We start from the raw sequence: 27,058 nt of genomic DNA, 5'->3' as shown, positions 1-27,058 counted from the left end.
ACCCTGAGGCACAGAAAGGTTTAAAAAACCTGCCAGAAAAGACCCAAGTCAGATCTGTCAGATCCCAAAGCACTCTGCCTGCTGGGCCCTGGGCTGCAGCATCAGGAGGGACCTGCAGTTTCTCCATGGCTGGGCTCCCTCCAGAAGGTTCCACATCACACTGAGAAATACCTAGAACGCGACAGCAGCAGGATACGTGCCCCACAGGAAGCTAACGGTGGGGTCTCGGGGGGATGGGGCCTTCCCAGACAGAGGCCAGCAGCAGGTTACCCAGAGCCGGGAGGGTGAGGCTGGCAGTGGGGTAGCCCACGCTGCACCTGCAGCACGGACTCCTTAGGGACTGTAAAGAAGACGCGGGTTTCCATAAAGAGCGTAGTATTTGGTTACATGAAGGTTAACCAGCAGAAGCAGCAGCCAAACTGATCGAAGTGGCCATTTCTGGGGCGCGGGGCGGGGGGCTGGCGAAGCACGAGGTAGGTAAGGACACTGCTGTTTGTCCTTACGCGTCTTCCAGTGGCATTAGTGTCTTTAGCCCACACGTTACTGTGAAGAAAGAGGCCGTGTCAGGTCCAGTGCTCTTCCTCCACTCACGGGGATGCGTGCGCTTCCCCTCCCCTCACCACGCTGTCTCTGCTCCATTCTGTTCTAGGAAGAAGCAATGCTGGGCATCCTGGTGCGGCACGAGGTCCGGAGTGGCGTCTCGGGCCGCGTGGGCATGGAGGTGGACGGGCTGCCCTTCCACGACACTCACGCCCAGATGATCCAGAAGCTGCTAGATGTCACCACGGGGTGCAAGTGACTGTTTACATGACCTGCACGCGGAGTACATACCAGTGGCCACGTCTGGATCACGGCGGCCTTGCAGATTCACACCGGCCCTGGGGCACTGCACGCCACTTCCTGGGAGCGGGCAGTGCGGGCGAACCATCCTCTGGGTTTCCAGTTTTTTCTTTGATTCGTAACGTGCCAGAGGCATTGATTTCCTCTCCTTCACCCTCAGGCCACCCTCAGGCCACCCACGCGGTCTACTCTGAGAGCTGTCTGACCCTCACTTTTAGGGACACCAGTGAGCAATAAAGTAGCAGGCAGACCAAGTGGGCATCACCAGGGCCATGAACAATCCCCCTGCTAATCGGAAATAGGAAGCTGTACAAATGGGTACTGTGTATTTATAAAACTCGGGATTCTGCTTAATTAGGTTTACTCACTGCCATGACCAACAAAATATTTATACCTTTGAAATGGTCTCTTTTTCAAACAGCATTTTGTTTACTTAGGCAAAAGATCCTTCAGCCTTACATTTATCACCATCACCTCCTTACTGCCCCCACCTCCCGTCACCCCACACACGCCTCCCGTCACCCCACACATGCCTCCCGTCACCCCACGCGCCTCCCGTCACCCCCACACGCCTCCCGTCACCCCCACACGCCTCCCGTGCCTCCCGTCACCCCACACATGCCTCCCGTCACCCCCACACGCCTCCCGTGCCTCCCGTCACCCCACACATGCCTCCCGTCACCCCACGCGCCTCCTGTCACCCCCACATGCCTCCCGTCACCCCACGCGCCTCCCGTCACCCCCACACGCCTCCCGTCACCCCCACACGCCTCCCGTGCCTCCCGTCACCCCACACATGCCTCCCGTCACCCCCACACGCCTCCCGTCACCCCACACGCCTCCCTCACCCAGCTGGAGGCTTTGTCCTTCCTGCGGAGGGGGCAGCCACACTCCTGGAGTCTGGGGTCGGTCAGGACAGTTTAGGACTCGGGTCACTCACAGAGGCCTCCCGGACAACTCGAGCCAGCTCGTCCTTATCTCCCGCACAACCTCCCTGCGCAGTTCTGAGGGGACCAGAGGTGCAGTCACTGACCACATGCCGCTGCACTCAGTCTGAGACCAGGCAGGAGCGCCTCCTGCTGGCCCATCCGGACGAGGTCGTCCTGCTTCCCAGCTAGGGCCCCAGATGCTTACTGAGCCTGCTTGGTTTTATGTTCTTAAACCTGTCTGCTTTGATTCTTTAAGAGGCACACACTATAAAGTATGGGCCACACACTCCAGAAACAACCTCTCATTGTAGGCACTCAGCAGTAAAGCCTCCGTGTCTAGTAACGTAATCGGGGCTAACTCCCAATGCAGCCCCCTACACAGGCCGTGGGGGACCCGTGGCCAGGAGTAGTGGGGGTGGGGATTTCCCAGATCCCCACTTTGTCGTTCTGGCGGGGAGTTCCCGTCTGCAGGTCCCGTCCTGCTGGTGAGGCATCAAGGTTGGTGCGCCCAAGGTCATGAGCTCACAGTTCCTCCACCTGCAACTTGCCACAGCTCCCAACCCCACCACAGCCCTAAGCCTCACTGGCCAGGCCTCCTTCAGGTACGGTTTTTGCCCCTGATTTGAGGCTGCAGAGCTCCATGCGATGGGGGACTCTGACTGGGACTGTCCCCCAGCAGTTCTGAAGTCTGGACGGCTGGGAGAGAAACCATCACCCTGGTACGGCTGCCAGCACTCATCTGACTCATATTCTGGGAAAGACACGAATGTGCCTTTGGTTTTGCAACAGTCATAGCAGAATTCGGTTCCAGCATGGGGAAGTTTGAGGCATGACCATGTAATAGGTTATCTTCACTGTGGGCAGAAGTTCGTGGGGAGATGATTAAGCTGTTTGGGGAAAAGGCTGAGACCCAGGTAGAACTCAGAGAAGGCTGGGAGCAGGGGGTCCTGGCTCTGGGGGGAGGCAGGCCGGCGGCCCTGCAGCAGGGGCTGAGGTGGGAGGGAGCGCCAGGAGAAGATGCCTTAGCAGGTCCAGCCCAGGGACCACGGGAGCTCTGAGCTCTAGGATCCGGTTTGAATGCTTTTCCACAATTTGACTCCTGCTCACGCCTTCAATAAAGTTTCGTTCAGGTTTGCCCTGGTCTTGGCTCTGCTTTGGGGGAGGGACTGTGGCCATGTGTGGAGTGGCATGGCTGCCACCTGGAGAAGCTGGTTATAGGGGGGCAAGAGGTGACCTTGTTCTTGCATGGTGGGGTTGGAGGTGGGCTGGGACATCTGCCAGGATAGCCTCACGGGGCATGTGAGAGCATCCTGGGCATTTCCGGGAGTTTGGGGGTGGGGGCAGATGACAGATCCTGGTACAGAGTGCCTGGGATAGATGCTCTGTGGGTGTTCGAGGACAGGCTGGAGACCACGGGCACATCAAGGTGCGTGTGTCCCATAGAGCCGGCAGGTGGGACTTAAAGGCAAGAAAACCAGCTAAGGGGGCGGGTGCCAGGGCTCCTCAGCCCCCCGGCTGTCCTCTGGCCAAGGGCTGCCTCGTCACGCAGCTGGGAAGACTTGTCAGAAAGCAGCCACCCATTGGACTCCGCATCAGCAGGAGACAGACTTTTAAGGCACTGTCCCCTGGTGGGTACACACCACTGTACACAGCAGCCTTGCCCACGAGCTTGGGAGGGGGAACATTGAGAAGCAGGGTACCGGCATTGTCTCAAATACCACTCCCTGTAGGGTCACGTGGCTCCAGAGGCCAGATCTCAGGCCAGTGGGAAAAGTGGTTCCACTTTGGCTCATCAGGAGTTAATACTGTCTGCCCAACCTTGTAAGGACTGCCTTGAGTAGTAGCAAATGAGTGTCATTGCCAGTATCTGTTGAACAACTGGACCATCATTTGGGGGACACACAGACGCATGGAATAATTCATTGACTTCCATGGTATTTGTGGTATAGTCCAGCACTGATGTGTTATGTCTAATCTCCTAGCATCCTTCTGATAGTTGTTGAATTATAAAGCAAATGGACTTTGAAATCCCACCATTTCCCCACTGGGCACCATTGCCATCAAAGACTGCTGTCCTGCCCGATGGATTCTGGGAGACTGCAGGTTCACCAGCTGTAAGAAGCAGTTTTTTTCTGAAAAGCATGGACCCAAGAGGGCCAGATCTGGCTGTGCCTGGGTCGGACTCGTCAGAGGAGCGCAGCAGCTGAGCAGAGCAGCGGATGGGGACACCGAGTTCTCCCCGTCTGGCCGACCCACAGACTGCGGTGTATAAACAGGAAGATGAGCCTCAGTTTGTCAGCGACCCTGGTCCAGAAGGAAGGCATCTCATGGCTTCTGCCACCTCCCGTCCACACCAGCTGGCCTTTTCCTCCGCCCACTCTCTCAGGATAGACAGGAATCCCAAACTTCTCTGTGTCTTAAGGTCCTTAGTGTGTTTGGAAGAAGGATCGACTCTTCCGAAAACACTTCAGGACTCCAGGAATCTGATCCAGACTAGGATTAAGTGACTAAAACCAAAGTTACATTTTAATATGATGCAGTTAATCCCCCGTCATAAACATGGAGCCTGCCGCCACCAAGCAGATGCTCCAGACTGCCGACAGCTGTGGACCTCCCCGGACAAAACCCAAGCAGGGCGGACGGCCCCCGCGAGATGACGCAGCGGGCCTTCCTGCCTGGGTCACCTTCCCGGGTGAAGGGTGGGTGATCTGATCCACCCCCCTCCCTCTGTGGGCAGCGGCTTTCAGCGGGCCGTAGAAGGGGTCCTGTGTCCAAGGACCCAAGGAGCACTATTCTCCAACCACAGGGCCGGGTTCCGTCCACAAAGGGGAAGTGTCCAGGTGAGGTCCCAGGGAGGGTCTGCAACAAGTTCTGAAGAGCTGAAGACACTCAGCGCATCTCGAGAGGCGAGAGGCAAGGCCCACTTCACTGTGGGCTCAGCCCACCCTGAACACCGCTGGGCGATCAAGGGCAAATCCCCTGATTGCTCTTGTTCAGGTTTTCCACGAGAAAGTCAACCCCTTGACCTTCCTGACTCCACTGGGCTTTTGAAGGGCCCTCTGATCCCCCTGGTGCTGGAAGACCCTCCTTCCCCAGAGGGACCGGGCACACTCCAGCTGGGCTGGTTACTTTGTTTTAGTTACTTTGTTTTATTTGAAGGCTCACGTTTGCTATATAATTCCACCACACAGTCTGACACACATACACATTTGGCATAAAAGGAGGACAATGTGAAAATACAACTCTCTAGAGTAAATGGAACCGCCCTCAGCTCACCCCAGTCCATCCCAGTGGGAACGCCGGCATTTAAGGTCAGAACAAGGAGAAGTTTGAAATGAGGCACGGAGGGCTCAAACCAGCGCCGCTGTCCCAGTGAGATCCTGGCTGGGGCGCGTGGGCTGTCCTTGGTTGTGTGGCCATTTCGGCCACCGTCAGACCGGGTCACTTCCTCCTCCAGGAAGGGGAAGATAACCTGTTCAGGTTATGGGAGACCATCCATGTGGAGCTGGGCAGGTGTTTCCCAGTCAGAGCCTAGTGTAACCCTGGATCCACTTCCCTGGGGCAGCCTACCTGGGCTGTCTGCCTCGGGCATCCCTCGTAGAGAGGGGCAGGGGCAGAGGCAGGAAGAAAGATAGATGTTCTCCCTGGCCCTCCCTTTAGCAGCTTCCAGAAATGTTCTACAGATGCCAGCTTCTATTAGATCCCCATCCCTGGTCCCTCCCAGACTTGAGCCCCTTGTCTGTCAGGAATTCAAATCCCAGGAAAGTGAGAGCTGGCCCCCAGCCCACCGACTAGGACATCTGAAGGGCTAGCATTTCTGTTAAGAAGGGCAGGTCCTTGGAACGGTAATAAGCTCTCTGGAACCTGGTATGCTCACCAGGGCAGTAGCTCAACATGGTCAGCACAAAGCTGCAAGAGAGCTGAGCTGGTACCCAGCCTCCCAGGACAGGATAAAAGGGGGCGGTCAGTACCTGGGGCTACATGTGGCCCACAGGCCCACTCTCACTGTCCAGGTGGGCAAGGTGGGAGATCTGGCAGAGGGGCAGGGCAGGAGAACAGAGAAGGCAAGGTGAGCCCGGGGCAGCCCCCTGTCTTCGTTAAGGGGACTGTTTACACCACAGGGGGGCTCTGGGCGGAGATGGTAGGGAAGGCATCCCTGTTTTGTTGTATTTGAGAACTCGTGGAGAATGCCATGCCCCGCTCTGGGCAGGGGCCAGAGGCAGAGACCTGGGTTGGGGACACTCCCAGTAGTCACAGGACCCTAGCCTCAGTGTTGGCATTCAGCTGTCATGAAGACCCTGGATTTTAAACATGGACACACACTCGCAGGTTTCCAGGATTGGCGCTCCCGGGCAGACAGTAACAGGCCCTAATTCAAGGGACTCTGTGTGTCGGGGAGCTCGATCAAACACGCTGGCTTTGGGCCTCCGTCCTGACACTGTACTTCAGAACTGACTTTAAAGGACCACAGACATTGTCCCAGGAGCCCCGGGGAGCCCTGAGATTTGTGTTCCATCAGCTCTGGAGCTTGGGGAGTCTGCTTGGCTCTCCCTATGAAATTGTGTGCTGGGGTCCCTCCTCTGCCAGTCATCCCCCTCACTGCCCCCTCATGCAGTCTCCCAGTGCCCCAAGTGCCTCCCCACATTCCTTCTCCCACCCAGACTCCTGGCTGCACGCATCTTCCTCCCCGGGTCTGACGGAGGCCTTCCTGGGGTAGGCCTCAAGCGTTAACGATGACCATACAGCTTGTGTCACCTCCTCAGATAACACCTGTACATCTGGACAGGTGGCATCTGTGACAACAATGGCACTGGAAGGCCCAGGCAGGTACACACTTAGGTGCCCACCCTCATCTGCCAACGCCTCTGCCCTCTGCACTCCCCCAGCCGAGTCTCTGAAAACCTCCCAGAGGGGACAGCAGCCCCGCCTGCAGCAGAAGGCGCCATGAGCCCATAGGGCGTGTCCTCGGGCTCAGCAGGCTCCCCGGAACCAGAGAGGGGACCCCGGGCACTGTCCCCTCCAGCAGAAAGAGGCACCTGCACTCAGCAAAGTGGGTGGCAGCGGGCCGGCAAGCTCAGGGACCCCTTCACCCCACATGTGGGAGACTGGCTAGGCCAGCTCAGCTGCGGGGGGCCCTGCCCCCCCAGGGCAGTTAGGGGTCTGGAAGGCTGAGTGCAGCTTCCTTAACACCTCGGGCTCCTCGCTTTTCCCCCCGGAGGCTTCGGGGGCCCCCAGGGGGTAGGCCTCCCTGGGCCTGCCCGTCCTGGAGCAGGTGAGGAAGGCCCGGCAGGCCCCGCGGAGGCGGGCCAGGTCCCGGTGGGTGGTCTCGCTGACGAAGCAGTACAGCACAGGGTCGGCCACGCAGTTGAAGCTGGTGAGCAGCAGGGAGAAGTGGTAGGCATCGAAGACGCCCTTGGCGAAGTGGCAGCTGTACTCCCAGACGCTGCGCACGAGCAGCAGCGCGTGGTAGGGCAGGAAGCAGGCCAGGAAGATGACCACGGTGCTGAGCACCAGCCGCTGGATCTGGTCCTTGCGGCTCTTCTGGGTGCCGTGGCTGCGGTGCACGGCCCGCAGGATGCCCCGGTAGGCGGCCAGCAGCAGGCACAGGGGGAAGAGGAAGCCCACCAGGAAGCGGTAGTAGTTGATGCCGCGCTGCCACGACTCCAGCGGGTAGTGCTCGAAGCAGACGCGGTGCCGGTCCCCGTCCTCCACCACCTCCTTGTGCAGCAGGAAGAAGACGCTGGCCAGCAGCTCCTTGGCCCAGATGACCACGCTGACGCCGACGGCCGCCTTCAGGGTGCGGAACTGGTGGAAGCGGAAGGGGTGGGCCACGGCCAGGTAGCGGTCGATGGAGATGCAGCAGAGGAAGCCCACGCTGATGTAGATGTTCTCGTAGAGGAGGATGCCGCACACCTGGCAGGACAGGTCCCCGTAGGACCAGTTGTCGTGCTGCAGCACGTACTGCAGCCAGAAGGGCAGCGAGCAGATGTAGAAGAGGTCGGCCACCGTCAGGTTGCACAGGTACACGCCCAGCTCGTTCCGGGCCTTGATCTGCAGGTAGCCGAAGTAGAGGGACAGGCAGTTGGCGGGGAAGCCCACCACCAGCACGGTGACGTAGACGGCCGGCGCCAGCGTCTGGTGGATGGTGTGGTCGATGGCGCAGTAACGGGAGGAGTTGTCGGCGGTGATGTTCCCCATCTTCGGGCCTGAAGGGGCCTCGCCCCTCATGGGCTCAGGGAATGGGCCTGTCTCTCTGCTGCCATGTTGTTTATGGGAGGCGGTTCAAGCTGTACCAGAGGCTGGCCTCATTGGTGGACGGGGAGCTTCTGAAAGTCAAAGGCAGGAAAGGCTCAGACTCACAGGATTAACATTGATACAGCACTGCCTGACCAGGCAGTGGTGCAGTGGGTAGAGCCTCAGACTGCGACACGGAGGACAAAGGTTCGAGACCCCGAGGTCGCCAGCTTGAGTCCAAGCTCGCTGGTTTGAGCAAGGGATCACTTGGTCTGCTGTAGCCCCCTGGTCAAGGGGGCATATCAGAGCGCAATCAATGAACAGCTATGGTGCCACAACAAAAAATTGATGCTTCTCATCTCTCTCCTTTCCTATCTGTCCCTATCTGTTTCTCTCTCTGACTCTCTCCGTCTCTGTCACAAAAAAACCCAAACAAAAAACCCTCCCAAAAAACTATTGATACAGCACCTACTGTGTGTCGGGCACTGTTCCAAGTGCCTCCCTTAATTTAGAGGATGGCCCACCCAGCCAACCCACCCCAACTCAACCAGAACATCTGACTGTGGTCTGTGTCTCTCCACCCTCTGTCCCTGGCTTCCCGTCCCTTGTTTATTTCCCTGGTCCTGTGAGCTCAGCCCATCCTGAGCCTAGCTCTCCAAGGAAAGCTGAAGATGAAGGTCAGTTCCAACCTACACGCAACAGTGAGGGCCCAGCCACCACCTTCGATAACAATAAGGGCCATTCACAGTCACAGCATTCTATGTTTTGATGGTGAGAGGAAGGGGAGTGGGCCAGCTGGGCCTGTGACCCTGCGCTCCGCCCACAGCCTACTGAGTCAGGATCCGGCCCTACCTGCCTTCCTCTTGCTGGCTCTCCTGTCCGTGAATCCCAAGCCCACACCTGCAGGGCCAAATGGTTCACCTGGCTTCCACGGCAGAAAGTCGACAGCAGACGGGTCCCCGAACGGTCCCCAGGGGCACCCACCCTGCGTGCCAGGTTCTCTGTAGTAGATACAATCCACCCACAGGAAGATAAAACTCATTCATAAACACAGGCCCCCACATGTCAATAAAACAGGGCACGTGAAGCCACAGCAAAAACATGTCCTGTCAGGTCTTAAGAATTCCTGGAGAGTCACCAGAGGCCCATTGTTTATTAGTGTGAGTGTACACGTGTGGGGTGGGCTGAGACAATGGCTGTGGCTTCCTCTTTCCTAGGCCAACAATAAGTAAAGTTCGGCCATCAAAGTCACAAATAGTCAACCCTGCAGGGCAACTTACTATGTTGAAAGTACCTCCTACGTTCACTTCAGAGCAAAAAGATGGTTTGGGTATTCCGGACAGTGTTCCTTGAACGTGGGCGCACCTGAGTCCCAGAGGGTCTGCTACACAGATCACGGCGCCCCACCTCCAGAGCCTCTGGCTCAGTGGGTCTGAGTTGGGGCCGGAGCGTTTGCCACACGCCTCCCAGGTGATGCTGGTGCCCCTAGCCCACGGGTCACACTGAGTAGTAAGGGACTCAGAGGTCCAGAAGGTCTGGGGTTTGCTCCAGGCTAGGGTCCTACATGAGTTCCCAGGCTGGGGAGTAGAGGTGGCTCGAAGGGGAACTTAAGACCAGTCGAACCTTGTGGTCAGAACCAGGACTCAGCCTTTGGGAGATCAACAGCCTGATTCAGGCTTCCAAGATACAGTGACTGAATGTATTTCAGAACACACTGACTGTCCTTACACAGCGCAGCTGCCGAATCTTTCCGTTCACAGAGCACTGCACATCTCACCTCTGCCCAAGCTTCACAACAGCCTTGCTATTCTCCCATTTTAGAGAAAAGGAAACTGAGGCCCAAAGAGATGGAGTAGCTTGCGCAGTAGTCCAGCACCTCTGGGTTTCATTCAACAAGTATTTGAGGAGCATCTACAATGTTCACAGCACCAGACTAGACACAGGGGACCTAGAGATGAGGAAGAGATAGCCCGCACCCCAGGGAGCCTCCAATCCTGTGAGACAGGAAGGTCACAGGTACAAAAGACTGCCACCAGAGGCAGTGTACGGTGGGAGCTACCGTCCACCCCGCCCACTTCTATTGAACGTTGGCTCATTTTTTTTTACTCCACATGCACTCTCTGGGGGACGACATCTCTTCTGTGGTTTCGACCCCCTCCACACTCTCACGGCTCCCAGACCTCATCACCCTCCCCCAGGTGGAAGGCTGGTAAAACCAGCTTCCTGCTCCCCCCCAGACACGCTCAGAGAGGCCCACCCGGATTCCGTCATTTCGCCACTAGGAAATGGCCTTCGGCTTCTTCCCTCACCTTCATCCACAGCATCTGCTTAATTACCCAGACTGCCATTTTAAATTCCTGAGTATTTCCCACGTCCGTCTTCTCCTCTTCAGCCCCCTCACCACCGCCCCAGTTTGGCTTGGTCAAGACTTTCTCCCCGGAATCAGTGCCACGGCCTCCTGTCAGATTCCCTGTCTCCGCCTCACCACCCTCAGAGCCCTCCTCTGTGACACCAGTCTAACCTAATCACTCCGGCTTCACACCCTTTAATGGCTTTCTAATGCATCCATTCATCCATCCACCCACTAACCCACTCACTATCCATTCACACCACGCATACTTATAGAGTATCTATCATATGGAAGGCACCGCTCGGGACACTGGCTCCTAGTGCAGCTCAAGTTGCTTTTAGTCTCTTGGGAGCGGGGAGAAGATACGTGAACCAGCTTCTCAGGAGAGCCCAGGATTTTAAGGGAGTTCATTAGGGAGAACCTAACCCAGCCAGAAAAGCCTCCCGGAGCAGCAAGGCACGCTAAGACTAACAGAAGGGGGAGGAGCTGCCGGAGCAGAGGGGCGTGTCTGCCTATAGAAACCATGCGTGCAACAGACCAAATCCAAGAGAGAAAGCGTGGGTTCCTTCCGGGCAAAGAAAGCGGCTGGCATGACTGGCCCTAGGTGTGCGGAGGGCGTGGCAGAGAGGAGACAGAGGCTGCAGTAACTAAGAACTACTTAAAAGGGGGTGGGGAAGAGTTAGGGACAAATCTGAGATGTTCCTCAGTGCTAAGTCCTTATAAGCTCTCAAAAATAATTTGTTAGGTGGATGACCAGGTGGGTGAATGGGTGAATGGACAGGCAGATGAATGGATGAGGGGTCACGAGTAGAGATGAGTAAACGGCCGGATCAGTGGCAGGTACATGGACAGATGGACGGTTTAGTGGGTAGATGGATGGATGAATGATGGGTTGGCAGGTGGGCAGACGGCTGGGGCGCGGAGAGGGTGTGAGGTTGGGTGCTGGGGCAGTGGAGACGCCATGAACAGAAACAGAAATGATGAGAAGCAATCACTGCAGCCTTGTCCCCGGCAGCCTGGCACCTGCTCAGGCTGCCCGAGTGGCTCAGAGAGCCCTGCTTTCCCCCCAGGTCTGTCACAGCCAGTCCCCCCTTCTCCCAGACCCTGAGGATAGGCATCCCCATGTGCAAACTATACCTAGCCACAGTGGCCCTTCTCTAGCTGGTCTCCAAAGGAATCTCACTCCTCAATAGTCAAAAGACACAGTGGACACAAAAGTGTTTGGTAAATGAGAGGCTGTAGACGGGACGGAGGGGCCAGCTCCTATCTGCTGAGCGCCCTCCAGGTGCCAGGCACCTTCCTCTCAACTCCGCTCCTCTCAGTGCCCATTTTACAGATGCAAACACAAAGCTGAGGCTGAGAGAGAGAGAGAGAGAGAGAGAGAGAGACGAACCAACCTGCTCAGTGTCCCAGTTACAGGGTGGTAGGCCAGCCCTCTTTCTGTCTGTCATGACTGTCCCCGAGAGGCGGCCCTCCACCTCCAGGCTTCGCCAGGCTCCAGACTTAGTCCCAGGCTAGCCCCTGCCCCTGGAGGTGCTCCGCCTCCTCAACCAATTCCTCTACACCCACTGAAGGAAATCTGTGCGTCCAGTCCTGGGGCCCAAGTGGACGGGGTGGGGCAAAGGACCAAAACAAGGGCCGCTGCACCGACCTCACACTTCGTCGTCCAGCTAAGGGACAGAGACCACACACAGGCAACCCAACACCTCAGATCAAATCTTTAGACAAGTGCTCATCAGCACGAGGTGGCTCTGAGGACTTCAATGACAACGTAAGCCCAGAAAGGAAGGGCCTCTTTGGTGCAAGGTGAGAGCCCCTTGCACGGTCCCAGCCAGGAGGAGTGCCAGGGCTGGCATGCTGGGGCACATAAACAATGACCTAATCCATCACCCGTCTCTCCGTGGAGTGCACATGGACTCACGGACAATTACTCACGGTGCCACGGTGGCCCTGCTCAAGGGGGCCCTGAGCCCACAGGGCAGGGAGTTTCCTGCAGGCCCAGCTTGTCTTCCTTTATCTGGTTAAACCACCACATGCTTTAAACAAGGTTGTTTCATTCCCTAAAAGTGTTTGTTTCAGAGGCTGTTAATATTTCCGTCTGGGGCAGAAGGAGAAATCGGGCGGCATTTCTCCTTAGTCACTGTGCCCCCAGGGAGCCTCGCTCCAGCCGCAATGAGACAGAGTCTCATTTCTAAAGGCCTCCTCACCGTTTCCACGTTCAGCTCTCTATGGCTCAGGAAGTCACTGTGACTTGGGGTGAGGAGATACTGGCACTGCCCACCCATGTCACAGAACCTGAAGCCCAGAGAGGCTAACGCAGTGGCTCAAGTTCACCCAGTAGGTCCGGTGGGTCTGAGTCCAGAATCTAGGCGTGGAGGCGCCAACTTGCTGCCTTAAAGCTCCTTGGGCCACAAACCACAAGCAACAAATGCACTTAACACTGTATCCCAGCACACACATTCTACACACACACACACACACACACACACACACACACACACACACACACACACAGTGTGTGCACACAGCAACAAACTTCCCCAGAGCAATACTTACCCTATGATTTGCAACACACTCTGATCGTGTCCCTTCTATTTTGCTTTTCTAAATGCAGGTCATGAGCTACTGAATTGATTTCCTGACCCTCTAATGGGTCATGATCCTGTCTGGAAACAGTTGGACTGACCCCACCTGCTCAGCCTCTGGCCCACGGGAAGGCGATGGGCTCCCAGCCAGGTGAGGAGCAGGCAGAGCTCAGGGGAGCTGTCCCAGGGGAGTCGTGGGTCCTCTGTGACTGCTTCCCCACTGAGCTCTGCCCTCAGACCTCAAACAGCTCGACTTCCTACAGCAGCCTGGAGGGCTGAGGGAGGGGCCGAAAGGCACCTCGCCCTGCCTGGTGGACCCCCGTGCCCACAACCCTGCAGTCAGGACCACACTTCCCTCCAGGGATTTCCCGGGACTGGACGTACCTCCCAGCTTGGTCTAGAAAACCCCAGCGGGAGGCCGTCCATTCCTGAGCTGAGGCAGAATCATGTGAACTCCGTCCGTCAGTGGTCGGTCCGTCTGATCAGATCAGGGTGTCAGGATGGCAGCTGCCAAGAACACTCGCCAGCCACAGGATGAGGGAGGCGGGCCTGCCCTGCTTTCCACACCCCCAGAGGCAGGGAGCACCCTTCCAGGGAATGCTAAAGCCTGGATTAGGGACAGTGGACCTCGGGGGCTGGGGGCCATGCAGGAGAGGTGGGGTGCACGAATTCTACCGACAGGATCCCCGGAGAGGAGACACAGGCCATTGAACCCCTGCGCCCAGGGTCCTCGCCTGAGTCACTCAGGCATGCTGACACTCAGGTCACTGGAGTACACCAGGGACCCCAGGGAGAATAGCAGGACAACAGTCCAGGACCTGAAGCAAGCTGCTTCTTCCCACTTCCACTCCCCTCCCCCCAGGCTGTCACCCTCCAGCCACCAGCAACCAACATCCAGGTCAGTGGGTCCCACGTACTTTATAGAATACCTGGGGAGTTTATAAAAAAAACAATACCACTGCCCAGGCCCCACCCAGAATTAAATCCCACTTCCTGCAGATGCTGTGCCATCACCGATGTTTGTAAAAGTTCTCTGGGCAGTCCCAGTGGGCAGCCACTACAGAAGCACTGACGAATGTGTCGGAGGCAGGCTGGGTCCTGTTCTGCAGACCAGGGGAGTGAGGGCATCGCTCTGGGCCATGGGTGAGGCAGCATCCGTGTTTTTAAAGAGCACGGCCCCACGTGGGGAGCAAGCACAGGCTCCGTGTCAAGGGGTCTTCGGGCTCTCAGGCGCCCCGATGGGACTCTCGACCCAGCAGGGCTGACGGGGCCCCGGCAGGCTCCCTAGCACAGCCTCCTCGTCATCCAGGTTGGGAAACTCAGGCCCAGCCAGGCAAAGGCTCTTCTTGGTCAGGGTCTTGCAGCGAAACGACAGAGCTGTGACTCCAGGAAGCTGCTGCCCACAACAGACGCCATGCTATTTTGGCATGCCTTCCTCCCTCCTCGGGAGCTGCTCCTTGGGTATGTTGCTAGAACTAGGAGGAAGCCAACGCCCACTGTGCGTGGGGGTGGGGCACTGAGGGTGTCCATGCTCCCTGCTGTTATGTGGTCAGTGGGCCCTGTCCTAGAGAGTAAATCGCTCTAGTCCTGTTGTGGAAAGGATGGGGGGATTAGGACTACGAGGTCGACCTCGTAGTGAATGCCTGGCTCCAGCCAGGGCACACTGGCCAGGGAGCACCCCTGGCTCTCCCCAGGGCAGCCCCCTATAGGGCATGCACAGGGCACACTGGCCAGAGAGCACCCCTGGCTCTCCACCGGGCAGCCCCCTAACAGGGCATGCACACACAGGCTGCCCATCCCATCGCTGTCTGTACCTGGAAGAACCGCTGATAACCCCGTGTCCTGTCCTCTCCTCCAAGCCTCCCAAGCTGCCCCCAGGCCGTCCTGCCCCCTCTGCCGACAGTGTACGCCCCGTCATCTGAATGGGCGGCCCTCCTCTCTCCGGGGCCAGGGACCCCTTGCGCTCCCCACTGGGCCTTTGGGATGCACCTGGGATGAAGCTGACTTCAGTTTTACTCAAATTGGCTGAGCCCATGTCCTCTGTGAAATGCCCGCTCGGGAAGAGAGAGAACGGCCCGAGCTATGTTCCACTCTGGCACTAGGATTTCATCTTTGATCTAAAACAGGCAGGGGAGATGAGAAACTGTGACGACACCAAGCATCAGGCGGTGACCTAGGGGTCCTGGAGACCCATAACCTCGACCCCAAAGCTTTCCAAGGGAACCTGCAACTACGTGAAAGTAGTGAGTTTATAATGAACACCTAGCTTCAAGAGAAGCCCCCGGCCCACCTCCCCCACTCAAACTTCTCTCCTTAAACCTGAACTGCCCGACCATGGCGCTGCCACTGAGCAGAGAAGGGCCATTCAGTGAAAGGTGAGAACGCTGGAGCCGGGTGGGGTGGGCGGCCTCACAGGGCTGCCAGGGCCCGCCTCTGCCTGTGGCTTCTTCCACTCTGCAGAGACCTAAGGGCCTAACTGGGGCCAGGCTCGCCCCCTGAACCCATTTCCCCATCTCTCTCTCTCTCAGCCCCAGCAACAGCAGTCAAGGAGCGCTGGAGACCCCACTGGGGTGACAGACCAGAAGGCTTGCCGAACCCTGGGGCCCGGTCTGCCTCCAGCATAAACATCTGCTCCAGGGACCTAGGCTCTGAAGGGCTGGGAGAACTTTCTGAAATGTTCTGGAGACCACTCTGAGGGCAACAGGGTCCCAGGCCACAAGGCCTTTGGGCAGCCAGTGGCCCCCAGAGGTCCAAGCAGTCCGGGGTCATCACAGGGAGGACTCTGGAGGCTGCCCCAAGTTTGTGGCGCCATGCATGGTAGCAAGCCTGTAGTCACAGGACGGAGGTTAAAGACAGAGGGACAGCACCACTCCCTCAGGCTCGGCGGTCCGCCCCACGGTCTGACTCACCCTAGAGATGGTGAAGGGCAGACAGGCCAACTCGGTAAGATGCGTTACCTTATTCCCCATGGCTACTCTACTGATTTGGAGCTGGTTTAGGGGAAAGTAGACTTTCTTGCCTTTCCTAGCTTCTGAAGGCTTCCAGCGCTCCTTGGCTTGTGGCCCCTTGCTCTTCGAAGCCAGCAGTGGGACTGAGGCCTTCTCACACCACTTCACTCTGCCTCTGTTCACATCTTCTCTGACTGCAACCTTCCTGTCGCCCTCCCTCTTCCACTTTCAAGAACCTTTGTGATCACCCTGGGCTCACCTGGTAAGTGGCCAGAGCTGGGATTCAAGTCAAGGTCCGAATTAACTGCATTTTAATAATTACCACTGCCATGCAGGGGAATTTGTACAATTACTTGCTGACGCCCACCTTCCCCTCTAGACGGTAAGCGCTCCATCAGGAATACGGAGCTGGCTCTGGTTTGTTCTCTGCCAGGGGGAACCGTCCTCTGCGGCAATAAATGCACAACAAAAATGGGTTGAATATTTGAATGAAAAAAATGAACCCAAATTCCATTTACTTCTGCAGCCCACCTGGAAGGCAGCGTGGCTGAAGTCGAACGAGGAGCTAAGGAACTGGGGGTGACAGTCAGGATGTGGGATCAGGCGACAGGAAGAGGGTTGGTTTTGACTCTGAGGGTGTGGGTGGTAGTGTGAAAATACATGACAACGGAAGCCGACTCTTAAAAGAAAGTGTTTGGTTTCTCTTTGGAGAGTCTATGTCTGTCTGAGGAGGTCTGAGCAGCTTTGAGCATCCTTCCTGCGCTGAGGCCGGAAGCACAAATCACAGGCCTGAAGGTTGCCATGGCAACTGCAGGCATGCTGCCCCCACCAGCCTGCCTTCCCACCAGGAGTGCTTCAACCCATCAATTAATAACCTAATAATGTATGACAACAGTCACTCTAAACATCCAGGCAACAGTCCTCTTGAAAAACAAACAGGCTTCTCCAGGGACCTGAGGGCAGCAGAGATGCTAATTACTTTCAGCCCAGGCCACCTGCTAAAATCTAGCTTTCTGAAGCCATATTACTCTCTCTCTCTGGCTTCTCTCTCTTGTCCTAAAGGCATGGGTTTGGCAGAGCTGGGGGCTGAAGCCTCAGAGGTTCCAGGGAAACAGATACTAGAGAAGCTACCACATAGGATGCCAGCTCCCTCATCCCTGCCGGCCCAGAGAACCTGATCCTGACCCAAACAGGCTCTGCGATAAGGCCCTCGGTCGGGATGTTTGTATCTCTGCTGGTCTTCTAGCAGAGATGACTTAATGTGTTACCACAGCACCCAAAGAAAAAAAGCAAAAAGGAAGACTTTCAAGTTTTGGTAGATTCAAGATGGCTGGAAATTGTTTGATGTTCTCATTGAGAGATGGGTTCTAGGTCCCCTCCCTTGAAATTAAGTGGGCTCTGTGACTGCTTGAGCAAAAGAATGAGGTGGAAGCCACCCTGTGCCAGCTTCTGAGTCCATGTCTAAAGAGATGGCATCTCTTGGGATGTTGCTCTTAAAACTTAGGCACCCTGCTGGGAGCAAGGCCAAGTGGCCTCTTAAAGAGACCCACATTGAGAGGAACCAAGAGCCTGGCCAACAACCCCAGCTGAAGCCTGAATCAACGGGCTCACCCCACGTTGCATGATCTTGAAAGAAGATCGTCCAGCCCTAGCTGCGTCTCCCCAGCTAATGCTGCAAGGAGCAGAGATAACCCATACCCAACAACCCCTGCCCAAGTCAGAGATTCATGAGCAAAACAGATGAGTACTGTTATTTAAAGCCACTGCTGGTTTGTTATGCAACAATAGATAACTAGAACATAAGTATTGTCTTTCTCCAAAATCACTTAAGGGTTTATCACCTGGTGTATTCATTCATAAGGTTACTTGGTTTTATTTTTATAACAACTTTGTGAGGTGTGTATAATAATCCTGATTTTCCCCACAATCTATTCAGAGAGGTAAGGTCTCTTGTTTGAGACCAGCCAGCTAGGAAGGATGAAACCTGCTTTTCATTCTTTGTTTCCTGTTAGATGAGTTTTCTCACCCTATGGAGTGCTCTGTGCTCTGAAGGGTGCAACATAATGGAAATACCGAGAATAAAGCTAACATTTAGGGGCACTGCAAGACTTTTACGGCCAGATTTTTATGTGTGTGATCTCATAACCACACTGAGAAGCAGGCTCTACTGTCATGTCCATTTCACAGATTATCTCAAGGTAATAGCTCTCATAAGCAGAAGAGCTAAGATGTGGACCCAAGCCATCTGGTTCTGGCACTGCGTTCCCAACTGCAGATACTCGTGTCCCTGTAGTCTAATGCACTGACACTGCTCCGGCCCTGCTTCCTCTGTTAAACCCAGTTCTTTTCCGTCCTGCCTTCTTTTGGAAGCTGAAGAGGGACAGTGTTAAGCAAAGTGTAATAACCATATCATCTCAGATGTGTATAGGTTCAAACCATTCTCACAGCAATTTTGTGCACACACCCACGCTGTGAGGTGGCCACAGCGAGTATTTCTCCATTTTAGAGAGGCCCAGCCACAGCAAGTACCACAGCCACTGGCTCCAAGTCAGTGGTCTCTCCTCTGCCCACTGCTAAACCCCGAAGAGCCTTCCTTCCTGAACCCTTTGGACAACGCATCACGGTTCTCCAGCCTGAGGATTAGCTGGGTCTACACGATTGCCAGCCATGGGGCCCAGCCAACCAGCGACCCGACCCGCCGCTGCAGCGGCCAATCATAGGCCAGCTTCGGGTCTCCGTAATTCGGCCAGTGTCCGATGAGCTGTCCTTGGTTTAAGCGGGGATGCACAGATTTGGGGGAATGAAAGAAAATGTTTGGGTCACCTGTGCCGCCGAGCTCAGGAAAATGAAGGGTTAGCTGTCTTATTATATACATATATATTTGGAAGTTAATTACCAGGTGGCCACGGAGCCAGCCGAGGGGGTGGCTGCTAAACCAGGCGACAACCGCAGCGGAGACACCCTACCCGGAAGAGGGATGGGGACGCGCCGGCGCTCGGAGGCAGACACCTGGCGGGCCGCGCGGCTGCCGTACAACCGCTGTGCCCCCTTCAGGCGCGCCCACACTTGGCCGCCACCTCCAGGTTCGTGCACGTGCACACGCGGCCGCTCCCGCCCCTGGCCGCCCGCTCCGCCCCCCGCGCAAACACACGGGGCCACGTGGCTGTACCCTCACCGCGCGCGGGACCGCGCCGGAAAGTGCCCAGAGCTGGCCGCCCGCGCGCGGCTTCCCCTGCCTGGTGCGCACCCCCCACATTCCCCCGAGACCGTGACAAGTGGAAGAGGACCGGCTTTGGGGAGACATACCTGTGTGGCCTGGGTCCGGCCGCAGCCACCCACCCGTCGCCCGCGTCCCTTCCTACGGCCGGCACGGCAAGCGGAGTGGGCACTGATTCCTTCGCTGCTGGTGTGGGGTGGCCCGGGACGCTGGGCGGGTCCGTTCCCACCGGGCCTTTCTACTGCTTGGACCGCTGGGTCACATTATGCTCAGATTCTCCGCATCCTTCCCCCACGACCCTTGCCGACGCACCCACCTTTGCCCTTTCGCGCCCTGCTTTGCAGGCTGACCACATGCCATGGGCTAGGCGCCTGCCGGGAAAACCCGGTGGTGCAGAACTGTCCTGGAAGTACAGCACCCCCGCCCCCAGCTACCATCCTGTTCCCAGGAACAGGGTCTGGAGCCGCCAGGGTGGGCTCAGGCTGGGCTTAGCTGCAAAGGACACCCCGAAGCCGTAGGGAAGAAGCTGGGAGGAGTACATGAAGCAGCCTTTCTCCCCAGTTTACCGCGTGCGCTCTGGGTCGCACAGCAGTACCCGCTCGGGGAGGCTGCTTACTGATTGCTGCCCAGCCTCTCTCCACCTGCTCCCACCGAGCGCAGGTGCTTCCTAGGGCCCGAGTGTGCTTACGGCCGCTGGGGTGGTCAGAGACAGCACAGCGGCTCTCCTGCCGGTTTTCTTGAGAGTTCACAGACGCCTGAGGGCCCTGTGCCCCACAAGCTCACAGCTGACAATGATATCCACAGCACCCGGTTTTTGAATACTTTGTGCCAGGCACTGTTCTAAGCACTTAAATGTATGAACTAACTCATTTGATCCTCACCACTCCATGAGGTAGATACTACTATTACACATGGCGGAATGAGGCACAGAGAGGTTGCGGAATTGCTCAAAGTCACACAGGTAATAAGTCGAGTCACCGAGATTCGATCCCAGGCACGTGAGTCCACTGCCTCATCACCACCTGCATCCAATCCTGAGCCATTGGAGCTCTTTCACTCTCAGCCCCTCTCGCTCTTCCAGATCTGCATACATTCACTACTGTGCCCTCTCCACTCAAAAGACCTTCCAAACTCCTGGCCTCCTTTGAAGATCAGAAAGTCACTTCCCCTACCGAGCCTCCATGTTTGTCCCAGGCAATTTGTGCTGAGCCCCTTTAGTGACTCCCTTCCCAGCATTCTTTGCACGGCCCACTGGGGTCACTATCCCACAGCTGTCTCTCTGCATGGGCTACATTCTTGCCCAGCGCCTGGCTCAGAGCAGGGCGCCCTCTTCCTCTTTGTGAAGTGAGAGTCTGGGACAGTCGCTGGAGGAGTCTGCAGAAGCTGTGCGCTGGTTGTCAGGACAGACTGCCGGGGGTTCGGGTTGTAGGGCAGTCAGAGTGTGGGCAGGGGAGATAAGACAGCCATGTCTCACTTTCTGCTAACTCCTCTGGGCAGCTCAGAGCTCCACAGTTTCTACCTGAGCCCCTAGGTGAGTATGGAAGGAAATGGACAGTGGGCAAGAAGGCAAAGATCCCCCCACGAAGGCAGAGGGAGCAGGCAGATGGGGAGGTGGGGTATTATTTTGCTTTCCCTGCTGGGCACATGCAGGCAACCTCCCAGCAGGCTCTTCTCTGGGACTGGATTGGCCTCTTTTTCTGGTGCTCATTTTGAAATTTCTCCTACTTGCAAAAGCTTCACAAATAGAGTTTTCTGGATTCACTATTCATGGCATAAAAGTGCATACATGGTTTTTAAAAATTGTTAAACTGAAAGCAGTTAAGGGTTTGGCTTTGAAAACCAGAGTGCCTGAATTTGGATCCCACCTGTGCTACCTGCTAGTAAGGTGTGACCCTGGATAAGTCCCTATGCCTCTCTGTTACAAAATAAATAAATAAATAAATAAATAAATAAAGCCCTTTGTTCAACACCCAGTACATATCAGGGTTCAATAGATGCCAGCTGTTATTATTATTACCCACTGCAAATGCCCTTTCACATACATAGCTCTTATCTTCTGAGTGTCCTTAGTGCTTATAAGTAATCTCTTTTCATCCCAACAAGTAGCTCTATTCTCTCCTTTTCACAGATCAGGAAACAGGCTCAGTGAATCGTCGAAGGCCACTCAGCTCTGAGTGCCGACCCAGGGCTTGAACGGAGTCCTGACTGCGAAGCCGACTTGCAGTGATTCTGCTCAGCCTCACCCACCCCTCCAGGAAAGAAGGGGGCTGTCTTAACTTTCTTCACTGACTTCAGAGAGAGGAAAAGAGAATGAGAGGGAAGCATCAACTTATTCCAGTTAGTTGTTCCATTTACTTGTGCATTCATTGGCTGCTTTTCATATGTGCCCTAAGGATCGAACCCGTGACCTTGGTATGTCAGGATGATGCTTTAGTCCACTGAGCCACCTGGCCAGGGCCAAAAAGTGGGGTGTTTTAAAGCTCGCCATCATCAATTGCAGATCCAAAATTCCGACTTACTCTCAGGGGTACAGAGCCCGCTGTGTGGAAAGCCGATTTCAAAGTGAATCCTGCTAGAGCTGCCACGTTGCACACTTAGGGGTGGGGGGACACTGTATGCAGTACTTGGTGGCCCTGTCTCCCTGCCTGTCTTTTTCTGGCCCAGAGTCTCTGTTTACAGATGTTCAAACATATCTAGAACCTTTCACAGTCTAACTACTCTTCAAGTAAAATAAGCTCTGTGTTGATTCGTGCTTCTCTTTTTAGAGACAGAACAGCATGGCGTCTTTCCCGGTTACTTAGAGGTCCAGGACGGGCCTGTGGAGTACAGGCTTGGTGCTTCGGGCCACGCGTTCCCTGAGAAAATGCGAGATGTGGAGAAGCAAAGAGATTCATTTCATTGCTGTGTTTCTCGGTGTCTGGTCCTTAGCAGGGGCAGCAGAATTTGTCATTTTGTAAACAAAACCAGTCATTGCCCTTACAAATAGCACACAGCTCACTAAGTCAGAATGAAGCACAAATTGTTTTCCAGAACCTCCCTGGACCGAATGGTAAATTATGGCCCGTGCTCATGCAATGCTGATTTGAGACGCTGTACTAATAACTGTATTTCTTACCCACAAAAATCATCTCCCACACTGGGCTGGGCTCCAGGGACGTGGTCAGAATGTCTCCATATGCAGCATACGTGGCGTTGGTGTCGTTTCTCCTTTTCCAGCCCCTCGTGGGCTTTTGGCCTCGGCATCTGCATTTTCCCAGTGTCAGGTCCGCGGAGGCACATGGCAGGTAGGACTTTGTTTGGGTCCGTCGGATCCAGTCTTCACCCTTCTCCACCCTGCTCCATTGATTATATCGCCGGGCCCCTTGCCACCTGGCTTCCGCTGGGCTTGGCAAATGGGATCAGAGGATGGAGCCGAGCGGGGTCTGGGGAGCACTTATCCACCTGCCGGCGTGGCTTCAGGTTGGCTGCCTCCCTGGACTGAAGTCACCAGCTCCTGTGACAGTCCCTCCTTCCCCCTTCTTCCTCCTGGCCTGGGCATGGTAACAGCTTCTCAGAGATTGGCCAGTTCCAGGGCACCACACCATCCGGCGCTGGTTCCTTCCAGGGGTCGGCAAGCTCAGTAGTCCACAGAGCCAAATATCAACAGTACAACGATTGACATTTCTTTTGAGAGCTAAATTTTTTAAACTTAAACTATATAGGTAGGTACATTCCTTATTGAAGTAGCGCCCGCACGTGGTATTCTGTGGAAAAGCCACACTTGAGGGGCCAAAGAGCCGTGGTTTGCCGACCACTGCGGACCGTATCAATACCACCGAAAACTGTCCCTGTGTTAACTTCTCTCCCGTCACCCTGCCTGATTGTGCCTCCACTTCCTGCCAAGAGCCCACCTGCTACAGAAGTGGATGGGCCAGGCGCGCCCTCACTGCAAACTCACACTAATGGACAATGTGTGCCTGTTTTGGAGGACTCACAGATGCTCTACTTAAAAGAACAAAAATTACTGATTTCCCAATTCATTCTTCCAATTAGCGCAGCTGGCTAGCCTCAGAGGAAAGCTCTCTTTATCCCCCAAACAGCAGGATGAGTCCCTACTTCCTCCCTGGGCTCACCCTGCAGCCCGCCCTGTGCTTCCTGCCCGAGGGCTTCCAGCCTCCAGATTCTGGTAGACAGCCTTCCTCCCGGGAGGGAAATCCTCCCCGCTGCGGAGTCAAGCGCCTCCCAGGCCAGCTTCAGGCAGTGGGCAGCTATATTTTTTCTGAGATAATTTTTTCTGGTGTCAACCCCACTCCAGCAGGCTCGGGCCTGAGCTGATGAATCAGACGACTGACCCGATTAACACTGCCGCGTTGCTTCCGCTGCCAGCCAGACAGTCCACGGCGCTCAGAGTGTGACTAATGCGGACACCCGAAGGCAGGAAACTCTGAGGCTGGTGGAGAGGCAGCTGCAGCCCAGATGAAGCGTGAGCACACACATCTAGAGGGCTGAGGGACCCAGGTTGCATCCTGGGCTGGACTTCAGACTCCTGGAGGAGGCCTTCAGGCTGGGCTTGCTCAGGGTGAGGCAGTTGGCAGAAGGGGGGTAACATCTGAGCATCTGACTTCAAATACCAACTCTGTTGCTTTCTGGTTGTTAGAGCTCTGGGAAGTTACACAGCCTCCCTGAACCTGTTTCCTCTTTAAAATGGGGTTAATAATGGAGATCAGTGTGAGAATGAAATGTAAAGGTGCTCTCAAGAATTTGCATTGACATAGAAACCAGGAGCACAAACGTGCAGGTGCAGGCCAGGCTGGGATGGTACACAAGGGAGCCGGGCTGACTGAAGCAGGGTGCACCAGGCTGGGGCTGTTAACCAGCCTTGACCAGCCTCTGCCTTGGTTCCCCTGCTTATGGAATATGGATCAAATCCTGGCTCTTTTCACTGGCTGTGTGACCTTGGAAAGTTATACGACCTCTCTGTGCCTCAGTTTCCTTATCTATGAAATGGGGATAATAACAGTATCTCACAGAGTGGTTGTGGGTATTCAATGAGTTGGTAAGTATAAAACTCTTAGAACTCTCCCAGGAGTTGGGCAGGAATAAAGGAAGAGGGAGACAGCCTGTGGACAGCGAGTGGCCTGCACGCCCTCCATTTATCATGCACGGTTGTGTGGCTAAGTGGCTGTGGAGGAGAGGAGCTGTGAACGAACACCCAGGAGGGCTGTGGGGTGAGGGCAGGAGCTCAGGGGACGTGGAAGAGATGTTGCTGGAGTCACGGCTCCCATGCCAGGGGTCTAGGCAGCAGGGACACCTCAGGGGACCTCTGAGGAACTCTCTGCATTGTGCCCGGGAAGCACACAGTGGGTATCAGGGCCCGTGCAGGCTGCCAGAGAGCAGAGCTGATCACAGTGTGCGCACCTCAGGGTGGCAGGCTGCATAATGGGACATGCATCCCTGTTTCTTTTCTTCCTAGGTGTATGTGGATTACTTTGAGCTAAAGGCAATGGAGATTCTACAGGCTCAAGAAAAACATCTGCCTCCCCCTTAACTACCATAGAAGAATTTGAATTAGGAGCCTTGCCCATAACAAGAGTTATCACCAGAAATAACTTAAACACACACACACACACACACACACACACACACACACAACCTATCTATTGGACAAGGCAAATTAATTACTGAACAGCTGTTCTTATCATCCTGCAATGACCTCCCCCCTCTGAAGCCCCGTGGCACCTTACCTCATTCTTAGCTCAGAATGTCATATGTACCTCATTTTCCTTTGCTGTGTTTGAACCTCTCCTGTCTGTGCGCGTTCCTCTGTGTACTTATGTTAATAAATTTGGTTATTTTCTCTTGTTAATCTGTCTCATGCAGATTTAATAATTAGACCAGCCTAAAGAACTTGAGAAGGCAGAGGAAGATTTCTTCCTCCTTTACATATATTATAAAATGAAACTTGAATGGCAGAGTTTTTGAAACTGATTGAGAAGAGAAAACTAGGATTAATACAACAATTACAACACTCTGACAACAGCTCTGATTGAAGGACAATGAGGGAAGCACCATACTGTGGGAACCCAAAGTCCAAAAGCACCTGATCAGGAGGAGTGCAGTCAGGGTAGCCTTCCTGGAAGAGATGACTTCTAAACTGAAACCTGAGGGGGCACTAGGAGGGATCCTGGGAATGCTCCCAGTGCCTGGTGCGCATGGTGCAGTGGGTAAAAAAGGAACCCTCTGAGTACTAGTGGGGGTGGAGCCCTGCAGAGGGCCCGTTTTCAGTGAACAGAGGGATGAATTGGGACAGTTAAAAGGGATAAGGCAGAAGCACCAGCAGGTGTTTAGTAGACACTAGTTTGCCACCCTCCCCACCCAGGGCAGGATGGCATTTCCCCGGCCCTGACTGGATGCCCTGAGCCCAGGAGAGCCTCCGCTGGGCTGGGCCTTTGGGCTTCTCCCGCGATGCCTTTCTGAGGGCCTGAGCAGCCGTTAGGCAGGTCAAGACACGTCCCCAGGAAACCTGGACAGTGTTGGACTTTTGAGATCCGCCTCCACCCCAGGGACACTGGGCAGAGCAGCCCTCTTTGGCCTGCTGCGCCCCCAAATGCCCCCCAAGTGCTGGTAGGTCCCTGGACACCAGAAGCACTATCAGGCGGACCCTGGAATGACAGGGACCCACTTCCCAGCGCTCCTCCTCCTCCGCTCCCCCCAAAAGCCTTTATCCTAGAGACTGGATTATGAATTTTCCCCTCCAGGAGATGTTGGGAAGCCGGCCTTGCTAAGGCCGGTGGTCCCCTCCCACCGCCCGGCCGGCAGCCGCGGTCTCCCTGCGCTGCCCGCCCCGCTGCCCAGGGTTCAACCGGAGCTGGCCGGCGCACTCACCTCGCTCAGGTCCCCTGTGCAGGCAGCCCGGCGGTGGACGGGTCCCACCCGGCTGAGCCCGGCCCTGGCCGGCGGGAAGGGAGGGACGGCGCGGCGCGGCGGCCGCAACAGCAGCAGGGACCGGGCGGGGGCGTGGCGCGAAGTGGCCCCGGCTCGCCGCGCCGCCACCGGGAGGCAGCGAGGGGCGGAGGCCCCGGGCGGGCGCTCCGGCGGGCGGGCGGGCGCAGGGCAGCTGTCCCCGAGGCCTTGGGAGGATGCGGCTTCCAGCCGAGCTCAGGAGGACCATTGCTCCCCCGCGGGGAGACCGCAGGGGCCCAGACGTTCACTCCCCGCGTTCATTCGCGGTCTCTGGGGGAGGGGGCTCGCGGAGCAGGTGGCTGCTTTCGCCTTTGCCAGCTCTCGGACCGCACGGGCGAGCCTGGCCTCAGTGGGCTGGGCCGGAAAGCCAGAGCCTGGAAAGGGGATGACCTTTCTGAGCCTGCAAGGACGCCCCCACCACTGCCCAGGCGCGGCCGGCCCTGCCAGGACCCAACCCCCTCCCCAGGCTCCTGGCTGGCTTCCTGTCGTCTACTCTGCCCCACTGGATAGATGGGGAGGTGATGGCTTCCCCAGGCCTTCGGTCTGTCAGCCTCCCCAGATCCCTCGCTTTCAGCTCTGCTCCCTGGAAAAGGGCAGGGAGGGAGGATGGAAGGAGTGAGACACCTGGGCGGTTTCCAGCTTCCAGACGGCCTCTCTGTGCGACCACGTGGGAAGGTCACTGTGCCTGCCATACTAACGGGGACGGGGGTCAGCTCTGTCGAGCTTGCAGGGCCCCGCTGCTCTGCTCTTGCCACACACCTTCTTTGGCCACTTTTCACTTGTGGTCCCCTCCTTCAGCCCACCCCTAAAAGGCAGTGCTCCTGGTGCTGGGCGGTTGCCAGCCCGTACCAGCTTGTGAGAGCAGACTGGTGCGTTTTCAGGAATTTTGCAGCCAGGTGTTAAACACAGCCATCATGAAAAATTAACTTCTGTAAACCTGCCATTAAATAAATAATTTATATTAAAAACAAAGGCAGTAAATAGTTAAAACTTTCCAGTTTTTTGGAAGTGAT

The 27,058-nt window shown here is 56.0% G+C and overlaps 2 protein-coding genes across 5 annotated transcripts in view; one reads left to right on the top strand and one right to left on the bottom strand.

Moving 5' to 3' along the window:
- Window positions 1–979, top strand: part of DGLUCY (D-glutamate cyclase) — a 62,393-nt gene extending 61,414 nt beyond the window's left edge. For both annotated transcript variants that reach the window (XM_066274694.1, XM_066274695.1), the window contains exon 13: window positions 650–979. In XM_066274694.1, coding sequence (XP_066130791.1) covers window positions 650–799 — 150 coding nt within the window. In that variant the 3' untranslated portion in view covers window positions 800–979. The remainder of the gene's footprint in view (window positions 1–649) is intronic.
- A 3,470-nt stretch (window positions 980–4,449) lies between these two features.
- Window positions 4,450–26,515, bottom strand: GPR68 (G protein-coupled receptor 68). 3 transcript variants are annotated; one of them, XM_066276551.1, is made up of 2 exons: window positions 25,968–26,515; window positions 4,450–8,095 (listed from the first exon to the last, which is right to left on the bottom strand). In XM_066276551.1, the coding sequence occupies exon 2, from the start codon at window positions 7,995–7,997 to the stop codon at window positions 6,879–6,881; it is 1,119 nt and encodes a 372-aa protein (XP_066132648.1). In that variant the 5' UTR covers window positions 7,998–8,095; window positions 25,968–26,515; the 3' UTR covers window positions 4,450–6,878. The 3 variants fall into 3 exon arrangements, with proteins under 3 accessions (XP_066132648.1, XP_066132650.1, XP_066132649.1); XM_066276553.1 differs by lacking the exon at window positions 25,968–26,515 and adding an exon at window positions 13,323–13,626; XM_066276552.1 differs by lacking the exon at window positions 25,968–26,515 and adding an exon at window positions 12,910–13,122.
- Between the last annotated feature and the right edge of the window lie 543 nt (window positions 26,516–27,058).

This window comes from Saccopteryx bilineata, chromosome 4 (genome assembly GCF_036850765.1).
Source record: "Saccopteryx bilineata isolate mSacBil1 chromosome 4, mSacBil1_pri_phased_curated, whole genome shotgun sequence".
In the NCBI taxonomy this organism is placed as follows: Eukaryota; Metazoa; Chordata; class Mammalia; order Chiroptera; family Emballonuridae; genus Saccopteryx; species Saccopteryx bilineata.
This window is presented reverse-complemented; position numbering and strand designations above follow the sequence as displayed.

Bases quoted from the DNA above. Each gene is read 5' to 3' on its own strand.
- GPR68 (XM_066276551.1), bottom strand. From the start codon at position 7,997: ATGAGGGGCGAGGCCCCTTCAGGCCCGAAGATGGGGAACATCACCGCC.